This window comes from Zea mays, chromosome 5 (assembly GCF_902167145.1).
Source record: "Zea mays cultivar B73 chromosome 5, Zm-B73-REFERENCE-NAM-5.0, whole genome shotgun sequence".
Classification (NCBI taxonomy): domain Eukaryota; kingdom Viridiplantae; phylum Streptophyta; class Magnoliopsida; order Poales; family Poaceae; genus Zea; species Zea mays.
Window position 1 is genome coordinate 208,948,117 of NC_050100.1, and position 15,177 is coordinate 208,963,293.

General features: G+C 41.4%; 2 protein-coding genes across 5 annotated transcripts; one reads left to right on the top strand and one right to left on the bottom strand.

Annotated features, from left to right (window-relative positions):
* Positions 1–2,618: 2,618 nt before the first annotated feature.
* On the bottom strand, positions 2,619–5,767 carry LOC100280127 (uncharacterized). Of its 3 annotated transcripts, none has more exons than XM_008645284.3 (5): positions 5,468–5,767; positions 5,238–5,372; positions 3,784–4,021; positions 3,466–3,669; positions 2,619–3,036 (listed from the first exon to the last, which is right to left on the bottom strand). In XM_008645284.3, the coding sequence occupies exons 1-5, from the start codon at positions 5,660–5,662 to the stop codon at positions 2,876–2,878; spliced, it is 933 nt and encodes a 310-aa protein (XP_008643506.1). In that variant the 5' UTR covers positions 5,663–5,767; the 3' UTR covers positions 2,619–2,875. The 3 variants fall into 3 exon arrangements, with proteins under 3 accessions (XP_008643506.1, XP_020408879.1, NP_001146533.1); XM_020553290.3 differs by having other exon boundaries at positions 2,724–3,036; positions 3,446–3,669; NM_001153061.2 differs by having other exon boundaries at positions 2,820–3,669; positions 5,468–5,713.
* Positions 5,768–9,381: 3,614 nt separating this feature from the next.
* LOC100282041 (cation cation antiporter) lies at positions 9,382–12,761 on the top strand. Of its 2 annotated transcripts, none has more exons than XM_008645423.3 (8): positions 9,382–9,570; positions 10,065–10,162; positions 10,337–10,404; positions 11,308–11,380; positions 11,569–11,675; positions 11,755–11,856; positions 12,178–12,277; positions 12,417–12,761. In XM_008645423.3, the coding sequence occupies exons 2-8, from the start codon at positions 10,079–10,081 to the stop codon at positions 12,591–12,593; spliced, it is 711 nt and encodes a 236-aa protein (XP_008643645.1). In that variant the 5' UTR covers positions 9,382–9,570; positions 10,065–10,078; the 3' UTR covers positions 12,594–12,761.
* Positions 12,762–15,177: the final 2,416 nt, after the last annotated feature.

Consider the following 15,177-nt stretch of genomic DNA (forward strand, 5'->3'; position numbering starts at 1 on the left):
CATTTTTGCTGGTTTAAAGTAGAAGTTTAGTAGTTCTCTCATTTTTCCTTTACAAAAAGATGTATATGGGGGAATAGATTATAATATATGCTATTATTACAAAAGTTAAATACACTATTATACCAAATTTACCTTTGTACTCTGATGCGCACCGGAATCAGGCTCTACACATGTAGTTTCAGACGCTACTAAAAAGGAATTTCTTACAACATTTTTTAATTGGTAGAAGTGGATAGTCTAGCAAACGATGTCGGTGGAGAGTCCTGTGTGGTTGTAAGGCCAAATATGTCGTCTTGGGTCAGCAATTCTAGTTGGGGATAATTAAGCATGGTAGATGGTACTGATCTTTGTCTTCCATGATTTGTTAACACAGAGAGAACTTAAAAGACTATTTGTGACAGAGAATTCTGACATGTTAATGATAAATGCAAAGGTAAACTTAAGCAATACAATGGCGGCCAGGTCGACTAGAGGACCCTGAGAGGCTTTCGTTATTCTAACAAGGGTTTCATAAGGCTTTCATAGTATTCGTTTGTCTATATTATCGAAACAAAAGAATTATGCTTTGGATGTTCCATCATTACCAATGAAGTCAAGTTTGTATCTGTGAATTGGAAATGTTAGTGCTTTATAGCAGTGATTAGGTATGTAGGAAATAAAAAAATATTTTTTCTCCAAACGAAGCATGATAAACCAAGTGTTTGTGTGGAGAGCTACCTAAATTTAATGTCTGCCCAGTCGCATGGTGTGTAGCGGTATCCAGTGGAGGTCTGAGCTAAAGACTTGTTGCACTTGGTGCAAGATGGAAACCACCATCCACTATCTTGTACGAGGAGTGAGATAGTGATAGTGCATATGTAACCTTGTGGCTGTATAGTGGAAGAAAAAAAGGATATTGCAAATAGAATAAACTTATTGTTGATGTATGAAATTAGTCGAACACAAGAGAATTTCATAGTGGTTATAGGGAATATGTCTGGATCTATATCAAGTAGTTCTTCAACAGTCTTGTCTTTGAAGCTAGGCGATTGACAAACTTGAATTTCCTCATCAACTGTTGTGGGTTGCATCAGCCGGAGTTTGATGTTTTGTAACCTATAGATAACGTGACAACTATAATGAGATGGTACCAAGTCTCAGTGCAATTATGTAAGCCTTTTGGAAATCACAACTGTTTTTCCTCTGCAATAGTTGTGAAAAAATGATGTTCATGTAATGTTATTAGTTGGAGCAGTAGTGGTTGCTTAATTGTCCATGGAAAAGAGAACTGTGAACTTTTAATATTTTATGGGAGGTCTGCAAGAAGTAATGGTGATGAAATTCTATAATTCTAGCTTTATTTGAAAAATGATATTATTGGAGTATTAGATGAGCTAGGTAACTATCAACACAATATCAGAGAAGAGCAGGTCTTGGGAGCAAAAAAAAGGAACGCAAGGAAAAATACATGCCACAGGTAACATGACTCAAGGACCTTACATACGGCTTAGTGATTACCTTAAAATATTTACACATTGTTAAGCAAGATAATATACGTATAATGATGAAAAGTCTCATTAAATGAGTAACTAGGTTGGTTCAGATTCCTTTTCAGTCTCTATGTCAAAATTCTAAGAGTACATATCGAGTATAACTGAAATATGCAGCATCAAAGCAAATTAAGAAGAATAATGTGGTTACTGTACCTGCATAAGATTGTTCATTGTTATTGTTCCAGCTGTAAAATTGAATTGAATAAGACTGACAAATACTGTGTGATTCGTACGTAGAAGCTGGCATAATGATTTTGTTCGAATTGTGAATAATTGGGTCATATAGCAAAGAAAACCATAATTCTCCAACAACAACATCTCCTACTCTAGCCATTCCAGCCATCTGCAGTACCAGCACATTATGTTAAAAGGAAAATTCCATCAATAAATCCACTGCTACTTGAACACTATAAGACTTGCATGTTCTCCATATGAATATTATGTTGCAATTAAACCAGTGAAGAAAAAGAAGGGGGAGAAATCTTGCATGACCTGTCACACTCGTCGATGCAAAACATCATGAAGAGGCACTTGGAGACACCGATACTGAGATAATGAATCATAGCCGAAATCGGAACCGGAAGGGACACGGTGCCAGATCGCGAGGATGTGGTGGAGACGGTGGAGCGAGCGGAGGAGCCTACAACCGTCGGCAAGGCAGGGCGTTGGCGAGCAGCGAGCGAGACGACAATGGTGGCAGGCTAAGGCGGAGCGTGAGAAGGAGCACCAGAGAAGACGCAACGACGACAAGACGGCTGGGGACACGTGGAGCGCGAGGATGCACTGCAGCATTTCATCGGGTCGAGCATCTGTGCATGTGGATTGGCGAGGACGAAGGCGCTGGAAGTTTGCTTCGTGGAGCTCATCGAAGTCTCCAGAAGTCCAACGATTCTAGTGGTTAGCCTTTGCCGTCGATGTGTCGATGTAGCATCCAATGGACAACAAATTAAAAGCTAACGTGGATACAGTCTGGGAAGCCGTTTCTAACCGCGTTTAATATATAAAAAAATAAATTCGTCCAAATAGCAGTACAATTCATTCATCAAAATATCAGTACACCTTAATTCTAATTTATCATTTCTGAGATCACGCTAAACACAGAGCTTGTTCATAAAGAGCATAGATGTACACTAGATATGGACCCATTACTGATTTGTATGCGACCTAAGATCACATTGCGTATGCACAGGATAAAAAAATTTGTCAGATCATCACCACATTCGCTTGTCAGAACAAACATGGATAGGTGTCCATCAGTCCCCTTCTTTTAATGCTCCATTCGAAACAAAAAAAAAACATTATTTTTGACTTATTACAAGGAAGATATAAACCGAACAAATATCCTAAACTAGAGTATCCAAGTACTCGTTCACTGTTGTATAATTTACATGGGGATACAGTTGAGTTCCTTCCATTGACAAGTCAATTTCAAAATACGTGTGGTCACCCTTAACAAACGCTGAATATATAAAGATTAAATCCATCTTCAAGGGAAATGGAGCATCTGCAATGAGGAGAAAGGAAGAATGAGAGTAGATGATTTATGCATGAAACAGAAGTCTTTCAGAAAATGACTTGCAGTTTGCAACTAGGAAAGAGAGGTTTCACACTTTCTTCATGTTTTTTCAACTCTTTTTCGTAGACATAACAACAAACTTCTGCTCCATGATCAAATATACTTGCAGCTATTTAGGTGAACGTATGAAAAACTGAAATGGGTTGACTAAATTATGAAGTATCAGTAAATCGCAAATCAGAAAACTGCATCGGTAACTTCATCAATCTTGAACTACATTATATCTGACGACAGTAGCTTAAAGCTTAAATTGAAAAAGGAACTGATTGAACTTCAAGAAAATGCAATGGACACCAGAGCTATAACAAAAGCAACCCAAATATAACTACCACTTAACCTTTAGCAGTTTCAATTTACCATGGATTTCTTTAAGAAGTTGCTCTTCTGTTACATATAACCTTTTCAGGGATTTCTTGAGTTTTGACTCCCAGAGGTCAGCCAATTCATTCATTGAGAAGACATTTCCTGGAGGTCTCAGATACAACGTCTTGTTCAATGTTCTGGGATCCTCTATGGTGCATATTGTAAATTTAGCAACATCATTCTCTTTAACAAAAACACCTGCAAAGAAATGTTCTTCCTTGAGGTAAGAAAATATACATGTAGAATTTTATTTTATACTTTCGAATAAATTCATATATAATACTAAAAGAATGGAGAAGTATTACTATCAACCTTTAGTATTTCCTTCACCAAATATTTTGATTTCATCTCTAGGAGGAGCATCTAGCCCAGGTTGCACCAGTGAAGGAAGCAAATAGCGCATAAAGAAGTTGCAGCATATGTAAGTATGAGGAATGCCTTCACTCTCTATTGAATGACGGATTTCAATTTTCTTCTCATAGAAGCCATAATCCATGCCACAAATTTGAACCTTTGTTGGATCTGCTCCAAATTCTGCCGGAATAAATCTCTGCATGAAATCATTGTAAAGTCAGAGGCAATGCCTCATGTTGCCTAAGACAGCAATGGGCATCATAAAGTTTCCTGGTGGATAAAGTCAGAAAAGGTTATGAAAATCCAAAATGGCCGCCCTCAAACATATCATCAGAACATACTTCCTCCTTTTCAAAACACACTCCCTTCATTTCAAAATGTAGGGTATAGTAAGATTCAAAATAACAAAGGCTGTAAAGTTGGACCATGAATTACTCAAAACATATGCATTCTTAGTGCACAAAAGATACATCAATGTATTCTTATTTCATTTCTCCTTATTAAGACATTGGTTTTGTAGTAACCAATAACATATTATAAGAAAAACTAATGGTCAAAGTATATCCTAAAAGACTTCTTCAAATCTTAACACACATTATAACAAGAAACAGGGGAGTAGGTTGTTGAGTTTTGTTCTAAGTCAAACTTCTCTAATTTTGACCAGGTTTACAAAAAAATGTATTATACAAAAAAAAGGTTTGTAGAGAAACACATCAACACTTACAGCATCAAATTAATTTCATTAAATTCGCCATGAAATCTGAAATATGTCTTAATAGTGCATTTGTTTGATATTGCAGACATTAATATATTTTTCTATAAAACTAAAGTTAGAGAAGTTCGGCTTAGAACAAAATTAAAATGACCTACATTTTAAAACAGAGAGACAACGGAGTAACAAAACAAGCAATATGACCATTGACCACATAGACCCATAAATCAACAACACTTTGAGAGAATGAGAGTGTAAGTATTGTAGGTAACATGCCTAGAGGCTAGAGCTAGCCATGGATAAGGTGAATTGATGAGGCAAGCAAACGAGGGGCAACCTTTTTCCCCATTTTAACTCTTTATCTTAGATTCTCTGTACAATGCAAGAGTAAGGCTTGTGTCGGTTATTTTTTTTTCCTAGACTCCAGTTTGTTCCTTTTTTTTATCCTAGTTTCTCTTCCACCTCACGATAACCCATATGTTCCGGATTATTTGTCTACATCATTTGATCAGACGGCCATAGAGCCAAAATCAACTTCTTGCTTTCATTAAAACTCGTGCCATCTACTTGGTTGAATGTTCATTTCGAAATCATTTGCTTTCAACTCTGAACCTTCTGATATGTCATGAAGGTAGACTCATAGAAAAAGTAGTAAGTTAACCAAGCTAAGTGGAATTGTGGGAATGTATTGTGGGCTCACCTTCACGCATCCAGCTTCCTTTATAGCCCGAATCAGAGGCTTCTGCTCGAGCACCTGCTTCGTGGACACCGCGCAGATGACAACGTCCACCTGACACACCGCCTCGAGCAGGCTCGAGTAATCTTCCAGTGACCCCTAAGCCACAGCGAACCGAAGCCCTTTAGGCCTTGGCTAATCGAACCACGCTCTAGTGGAGCTGGAGATTAGGATTAGGGGTGCCGCGTACTTACCTGGAGCAGAGTGGCGCCGGCGGCTACGAGCGGCCCAAGCACGGGGGAATCGGGGCGTGCGAAGTGGTGGGGCCGAACGAGCGCGAAGGTGGGGTGACCCGCGGCGAGGCTGGCCCGAGCGATGCTTCCACCGAGGCGGCCGGTGGCGCCAACCACCAGGACCCGGCTCCTCGTCCTCGCCGCCTCCCTTGACATCGCCGTCGTCGCCTCGATGAGATCCCACGGCGCGATCGCCGGCTGGCAACGGGGGTTCCGAAGAATTTAGCTGACAGCCTTTTCGGATGACTAGAAATAAAACCTTTTTCAAGAAATAAATTCAAAGAAATAAATTATATAGAATTCAATCGACTAGAATTATTTTTATTTGGTTGTACAATCAATTGAATTCTAGATATTGTTTGGATACTTTGCACACGGAATTAGAATACAAACAAGGATCTCTTGACTTTGCATATGTTTAAAAATGAGCATGAACAATTTATAACTATCAGAAACTATTAAATTAACAAATAACAGTTTCACAAAGTCACCAAGTTCACACATAAAAGTTCCACAAAGACATCAAATTCGCACATAACGGTTTCACATAGCCATCAAGTTCTAACGGTGGATGAGGGCGACGGTCCTGGGTGGAGATGGTGTGGGCATCGAAGCCTTTCTAGCCTTTTTCTGATGGTGGAGGATCTGAATTGAGAGGAGGCCACATTTGCAGGGATTGGAATTAGGTTGAAATGGATGAGGGCGACCGTCCTGAGTGGAGATGGTGTGGGCAGCGAAGCCTTTCTAGCCTTTTCTGACGGTGGAGAATCTGAATTGAGAGGAGACCACATTTGCAGGGATTGAAATTAGGTTGAAACGATCAATTTAATTCCACGGACAGCCAAACAGACCAATTCTTAGAAAATGATTCAATTCAGACCAATTTTTAGAAAATGATTTAATTCAGACCAATTTTTGGGAGCCAAACAGCCTGTGATTGAATTTCCTGTTCTCGTACGCATGGACGGAGGATACTACCTGCGCATTGGCTGGGCAGATTCTAGATTCTACGTGCAGTCATGTGGTCCCGATGCAAGTATGCAACGCGTGCCAGGTGCCAGCGTGCATGGTGTGGTGCATCCCGCTATCTGACCCTGACATTAACGAGTGAACTGATAGTAGAGTACTCCGTCTGTTATAATTTATAATTGGTTCTCTTAACTCAGCTTATCTTATTTAAAAAAATCATAATTATTACTCTCCCTCTCTGTCCCAAAAATATATTCCATTTTAGACTAATCATGTATTTATTAAATAATATATGAACCATCTGAATAAATATGGACAAAAAATGCGCTAGCAAAAAATATACTCTCTCTGTTTCAATTTAAATGTTGTTTTAACATTTTATTAGATTCAAACAATAATTAATATTTTATTAGATTCAAACAATAATTAATGTATGTGTTTTATATATGTGTCTAGGTTTATCATTATCTATTTTAATATAAATATAAAATCTAAGTGCTAAAACAAATTGTATTGTGGAACAGGGTAGTATTTTAGAACGGAGAGAGTATTAAAGTTATGGGGCTGTCTTTATTGTGTATGCTGATGCAAGATACAACTTCATTTTACTCTATGCGGTTCCTGTGATATAGTTTAGCATAGTGTGACTTTAATTTTTAAATTTTTTAATAAGATAACCCGATCAAACTTGATAACAAAATCCAAATAGATTGTAAATTGAGAGTTTGTTTTAAATTTGACATTTCATCACTTTATAAAGTTCAAATATAAGCCTATACGGGAGAATTGATTTTATATACCTCTATGTTATATTTCTACTTTCGAGTAAAATGTTCTTCCTCTCGCTTCTTGTCGGTAACTAGGAACTGGGTGTTCGAAGAAAGCCCAAAAGGCCTCTCAAAAGACGATCCACTAAATAACCAACACGCCCGCTGAGCAACCCGGCGAGGCGTGACTGTCGACCAACTCGTCCGTTAAGAAACCCGGTGAGACGGGATTGTCGACCAACCCGCTCGTCGAGCAACACTGCCGAGCAACTCAGCAAGGCAGGGCTGCCGATCAACCTGACTGCCGAGCAACACAGTAAGACGACAACCGACCTTCTCGCGAGCACATCTATAGGAGGGAAGAGCCAACCTAGTATTATTAAGCCACGTCGACACGATGAGACAAATCATTACCAAGCCATGTCTAAAATATGGGAGCAATACCGAAGGACCTTTGTCAAGCACGACGTCGAATACGTTATGGGGAGTATCTCCGCTGACCGGTGAGACCAGTTAAACCCAGTCGCGGGGACCTCAGTATCGAGGTCTCTACGGTGACCCACACACCAGAAGGGTTGGGGCAATACGTCGTACCATGCGTATATCTACGCATGCTGGAAAGTGACGCAGAGGGGATGACGAAAGATGAAGTTGTACTAAAGACGTCCCTAAACCTCACCGTAGGTCGACTCTGCGGGACCCACCAGGCACCACTACGTTTGCAACAGAATAGCTACATGAACTCGTATGGCGAACGAACAAGACGCATCGCCATACTAGGTGTACGACGGCGCATGACCCAGCAGATGACATCGTAGGAGCAACACCGCCCATAAGCAGGAGGTCGACCCTAATTGTAAAATCTACCCTTGAGCTATAAAAGGGCAAGACAACCCCATCTTCTACACACAAGCACTCAACTGTAAGATGCATCAAGCAATACTACGATCATTCGATCAATACTATACTGGACTAGGGCGTAAGTCTGAACCAGTATAACCCCTATCTCAGATCCACCTTCGAGCCCCCCGTGGCTCACCATTCAGAGTGAGTCCGCGTTAGCACCCCTGTCGAACACAAATCTTATTGTCCCCCGGTTTTCGAAACCACGACACTTCACTATTGTAAAAATGTAGCACTTATATATCTCCCACATATAGCCATATAGGTAACAACAATATGCAAATATATCACACACTATCATATTAGCTTATTTTTTTGATAGGGTACAACGACGCCACGGACACTCGCCACACCACAACCATACATATTAGCGAGGGTCCAATACACACATTAGAAAGAGATTGGGAGGCCTAAACTCCTAGTGCATGGAAAACATGTAGAACCACTAAACGTGCACGTGTGTGTAAACACTATCGGGAAAAAAACCCAAAGTAAGGCATGGGGTGTCGATCATGGGATCAAATCTGGTCGCTCGCACACCTGGTGAACTAACCAATTAGACTGCGGTCCAGTCCTAATGGGGCTCCAATAGTCCACTGACCCTCCCTTTGTCGGCTCCGGGGTGGAGCTGTGCTCCCCGGCCGACCGGCTTCAACGACGCCCCCTCGGGAGCCCTCCGCGGGTGGAGAGAGAAGATCTTCCCTTTGTTGATGGGGAGCTCTAATCTCCACATCCGTTAATTATTATGTTTAGTTACAAAATGAACCAGTTTACATATTAACAATTTGATAATAATATATATTACGGTACTACAAATATGGTAATATTTTTAAAACTTTGAAAATTAATATATAAAAGACAAATATTTCAGTTAAAGAGTAAAGATGAAACTGAATAGGGGAAATGGTTGCAGAGAAGGAGAAATAAGTAGAAAAATAGTTGAGGATGTATTTAAATATGAATAGAAATTACGAATAGTTGGAGTTGGGAGGAAAATGGTTGGAAATAGCTTTATATTAGTTTAATGGAGTTGGGAGGAAAATGGTTGGAAATAGCTTTATATTAAATTTAATTGATATGTACTAAAATTACAATTAATCGATTGGAATTCAATTCAATAGGTGGGAATCAGACATCTGTATCCAGGCGCACCGAGCAGTGTACGTCGTTTCTGAGCCTACAGCCTATGAAACAATTTTGCGAAGACTATTTTTATTTTTTGTAATGGCAAAAATTAAAATCTCTCGTACCAAAAAAAAAAAAAATCGTGCTCGGCACACGCAGGCGGCTCTCAGCGACGGAGGGGCAGACGCCAGACGGGCAGTCCCAGGTTCGGCGTCGTCGTCAGCGGCTCCCCCTCCTGCCAGTCGCCTCGCGCCTTCGCCTCCGGTCCTCCGCACACCTGCTGGCTGCCGGCGACTCTGCGTGCGCGCCTCCCGCTTCCCTTCCGCCTCCGCTGGACCGTCGACTGCGCCCTGCGCCAGCGGCCGCTGCTCCACCAAGGCGGTCGCGCCGCTTTGGGAACGCTTATGCCCCAAACTGAAGCGTTACCCGCTTAGCGCTGAAGCGTGCGCTTAGTGCAGCCTTTTGGAACCCTGGATCTGCCAGTACCTGTACTGGGTCCGCTCTTGCGCGAACCCTACTGTTTGGCTATTCGTATCCAGAATTCCAGATCTGATATAATTACTACGGTAATGTATACATTTGTATTTTTGGCAAATGTATACATGTGTTTTTACTACGGGACTGATTTGGTGGACAGGGTGATCCATGGGGAGTAATCCCCTTGCTATTTGCTATACACCAAATCAGCCCTAACTTCGTTTTTTTTTCTTCCAAACTTTATTGGCTATACATTTGTACACCCATGAACTAACTTTACTTAATCCGCCTGTGAACACGCAATGCTCCTCGTCAAGCTCGCTACATCAACATGAGGCTCAATAAGGTGGAAGTGAACCTTATAAGGCTGTTGGAGGCTGCTCCACGGCAGCAAAATCAGGCTAAACTTGTCTATGTATGTAAGAGTAGCTAATATTAATATCTTAGATAGTTTGGTTTTCATCCTGTGTAATTGATTTGAAGGAAAAGGAGGAAGTAGTGCAGCCTCATTCTGTTTCTTATTAGAGATTGAGAACAATCTCAGACTGTTCTGTTTTAGTATTAACATATGATGTCTATTCAAGTGCAGTATGTAACCACAGCGCGGGAGCTGTTGGAGCAGCTAGGAGCTGAGACAACACCAGAAGGGATATCAAGGTGCATCCTCAGCAATGGCATAGCATCCGAGTTTTTTTGGGGGATACTGATATACAGATTAGTCATGTGGTGGTTATTTGTGCTCCACCAAATGTTTCTTAAGGTTCCCTTGTTTGAACGAAAAAGGAAAATAATCTTCTATACGGCAGCGGCAAACAAAAACAGGAAACTATTATACATAAATCTTGAAACTGATCTTGATCATGAATCAGTATCACTATCCAATTTTTGGCAAACAAAAACAGGACACTATTAATACATAATCCACTTTTATGCATTTTGCATCAATGTAAAATCCTGAAACCTGTGCAGGGAGTATTAGTTGCCAGTTAAGAGTACATTCTGATAAGCCTTTTGCATTTTGCTGCTATTTCGATTTGTCTGATACTGGCATTGGGTTTTAATATTTTGTTAGGTCTTTATGACTTAACATTCTGAAGAGTGACAAAATGCTCCCAAAATGATAAGAATGAGGATCTAGGGCTTTAAGTGCTCCACGAACCTATCCTCCAGAAAAATCATTCTTCTGCCATGAAAGGTGCCATGGCCCATGGGTCTACACTTGATAAATGCGTGATTTCTCTTTCAGGTTCACTAAAATTCTGTTCCTGAAGTCAGGGTACTCTTTCTGTACTGCATCTCAAACCCTTATATAAAAAAATTGTACTTATAAGTTCCTGCAATCTTTTCTTTGATGGCCTCCATTCTGATAATATTTGTTTCTGGGCTATTGTTTGGCCGCTTGGCCTTGTTTTATGAACAATCCTATACCTAGTCCAGTGGTCTTAGTAATTGGTGTAGCAAAGCAATCATTTATCTCAGTTAAAGTTTCGAACTGCTGCTTATTACATTTTTTTGCATGATCAGAAGAGCATGCTTCTGATGAATTTGTTACCTTTTCAGCATTTCAAAAGCTAAGCTTTCTGAGTATTCAGAAAAGATTGAAGCACTTGCTTCCAGGCTTGCTGCTTCAGTGGTATGTTTCTATTGTATCGACTCATTTGCTTGAATTATTTCCATTATCATGCTTAGTTCATGTGCTTACTCTTCATATAATTTAAAGCAATCACATAATATGGTGTTACTTTTTTTTAATCTGAACCTTTACCTCTTATACCTTTTAGATTGGATAGACTATCAGTTAATACTATATTCTTGTTGCAGCCTGAAAATGAAAAGCCGATTATTGAAAGCAAAGATGAAATCTCTTATGAAGAAGCAAAGCCAGAAAGTCCAATATCTTTATCATCAGGACTGCGAAGGAGATCAACGTAAGTTAAATCTGGTCCATTTTGCCTGTTTTCCTTTCTTATGGTTACATCTACGGAACTAACAGATGAAATTAAATAGAGCCCATGCTGTGGTTGGAACAAGCCATCAGGAAAATAAAGAAGATATCGGAGCACCGATAAAATTGGATGCAGAAGCTCAGGCTCACATTGAGAAGCATAGGTATGCCATTTTTGTCTTAATCTGTGAGTGGATACTTCAGTCTCCAGTTGAATGCCCACGTCATTCTTATCCACAGTTTCTTCGTTGCACACGAGCAACCTATTTACTGGGTCCATTTGTTGTTCGGTGTCATTACTCACCAACATTTGTTGTGTTGGAAACTATAATTTGTAAACTGTTGTGTTGGAAGCTATAATTTGTGCATTGCCTATTAGCTTCCGTTTTTTTTCTTATGGTTTGAAGATACGTGCATCAATTTTTTTTTTGTGCCATCAAATGAAGCTTGTTCTCTTTCTGTCACTTGATGTTCTTACCACACAGGAAGCTCCAAGAAGATTTGACTGATGAAATGGTCGAGTTAGCACGTCAACTGAAGGAAAGTAGCCTAATGATGAACCAATCCGTGCAGGAGACAGAGAAGGTATTTTTATTCCATTTAGTGCTCAGGTTTCTGTTCTGTTGACACAGCCGTTTATGTGGATAAAGTTGTATTGATATTGCAATGATGCACTCCTTCAGTTGTGTGCTTGTTGAGAATGTTCCCTTATCTGCCGATGCAGATCCTTGATTCTACCGAGAGGGCCGTGGAGCACAGCCTGGCAAGCACAGGCCACGCAACCTCGCGAGCTGCGGAGGTCTACTCGCTGGCTTCCAAGACTACGTGCTTCCAGTGGCTGCTAATGTTTGTGATGACCTGCATGTTTGTAATGGTGGTTCTGCTGATAAGGATCACTTGAATGATGAGGCTGTAGCAGGCACTCAAATCGTAGTCACCCTTGTCTTTGTTTCATGGGAATTCTTTGTGGTCAGGTCATGGTATTTTTCCGAGCAAGTGTCCCCAACCAAACAAGCCTGCTGTATGAGAGAGAAACTGGAACAGCTGCCTGTACAGAGGCTTGGTGGTCGCTGTTTTATTGGTCAGGCCTGAGAGACTCCCGTCGGAGACAGAAACCGGCGGTCGGCGTTGCCTCAGCGTGGTTTTCACGCAGGGTGATTACACTGTGGGCCGAAACCAAACACCCCGTAGGCCGTAGTGCTGCCGTGCAGGCTCTGCCACGCACTGTACAGGTGGGGCCGTTGAGGAGCTTACATTGTGGGCCGAAATTTATCCCGTTCGTCGCCGCAGCCCACGGGATTCTTACGCCACAGGACCTCGCCGATTTTTTTAACAGGGCGGGTTGATTCTGAATATACTAGGAAGCATGGCGTGCCGTTGGCACGCGCTCTTAGGTCGTTCGCTAGCTACGGGCCAGAGCCAATTAAGGCATAGCTCTCAATTTATATGGATTGAGTGGGATTAGATGTGTTTAAATCCCAAACAAATCAAACTTATTCTTAATTTTTCTCAATCTCATCCAATCCATATGTATTGAAAATAACCGAACATGTATTGCGAATAACCGAACAAGATCTAAGTTTTTGTTACATGCCAATTAAGTTTTTGTTATGTCTGTACTTTATCATCGTGGATTGGATAAGGCACATGTTAGCAGAGTGATCAAGTGGATGGTAGTGCTTGATGCAGGAGCAACTAGGACTGATAATGATTGGCAAATGCTAATGTATCGAGCATTAATGAACAATTGAAACTCTTGAAACAATGTGTAGCTACGCAGAAGATTTTAACAAATATTATGTAGCGCTTTATGGCTTGTGAACTAACAAAAAGAAAGAATACAAGATACATGAACATGTACATGTACATGTACAATGCACGTCTTGGTAGCTACAAAATATTTTCGAAAAGTTGGACCGTAACAGCATAAGTTCTGCATGAGGTGTCACCCAAGGATAATAGCTGACCCAATTCAGCATAGGCTCTAAGGTTCAAATTAATTGATTGACACAAAAATTAAGTGAAGAATCGAGTAAGGGCTGTTCCAAAAAAAAAGAGTTCACTCACCTCCTCAAGCCACTAGTTTAGGTCGTCTTATCTGCTATGGCAATGCGATACAAGTGGTCATTATTTGCGACAAATCATCTGCATACAGGGACAACATACCAAGCAAGTACACCCCCAAATGCTCGCCGGCATAGGTTGATGTCACCTTTCTCAAGGTCGGCTTTCCCTCATATGTCTGCTCCACCGCCCTCGATCTATCCACAAGTGTCCTCTCCTGCCTAGAGATGTGTCGGTGTTTTGGGTCCGACCGCACACCCGGGGTTGCCCCTCAAGGTGTTTCTAGGAGTAGGACAGTGTCGACGACTGTAGCAAAATGGTTTGTGCCGATCGCACGAGGGACAGTGGACAAGATTTTCAGGTTCGGGCCGCTTAGAGATGCGTAACACCCTACGTCCTGGTGAGTATGCTTGGTGAGCGTGGTTACAAGAGGGCTCTCTGGATTGAAGACACAGAGAGTTGATGTGGGTGGCTAAGTAAGATAGGGTCGATCGATCTGAAGGGGTGCCCCCTAGGCCTTATATACTCGACCGTGGGGCAGTACACGTGGATATGATAACAACAAGTAGCTAAAAAGTAGTGAACCTCTTGAGTTTATCCCTACGTAACCCTCGCCGACTTATCCTCGCATGGCTTCGTTGCATGGGGGCTTCAGCGCGGGAAAGTCGGGTCTCTGTTGCGATTTACTCGCTCGACGTTGTGGGCCGTCCGGGTTTGCACCAATCCGGTCTCACGTCGCTCTGCTTTGTTAGTTGTTTCTCCCCAGACCCACGAAAGAATGACCTTACGATTTATTGGGCCCTTGGGCCTTTCGTGAGGTCTTTTACTCCTTTAGTGGACCCGGGGGATATCTATCCCCCACAAGCCCCCGATCTTTGGGTTAATTTAGAGGTAATCAGCCCAAAGATCCCAGGTCCAACTTGCGGGTGTTTTGAAGAAAAATGACTTCCTGCTGTCTTCTCTTGCTCCGATCACTCATTTGACCGAAGCTTAATTTCATGCTTGTGCCTTAGAGGTCGGCATTTCAATTTGTAGGATTCTGAACTTCATTGGGTGCACCGGAGGTGCACCCAATGGGTGTAGCCCCCGAGCTTTGAGTAGATTTTAGAAAATAATCTACTCGAAGGTCTTCCCCAGAAATTATCTCCATTTGTGCTCCTGCATCTTGGTTGAGGGTTGGTATTTTAATCTTGTCCCACGCCTTAGAAGTCGGCACTATCTCGGCTTGGAATGATAATCCATGGGGTGCACCGGAGGTGCACCCAATGGATGTAGCCCCCGACCTTCAAATGGATTTTTTAAGGATAATCCATTCGAAGGTCTTCCTTTCGTGCCTCTTTGCTGAAAATTATCCCTTTCGTTTGTAAAAATTGGCATGAAGCTATTTGCATTATGCTTTGGAGGTCAGCATTATGTCATCA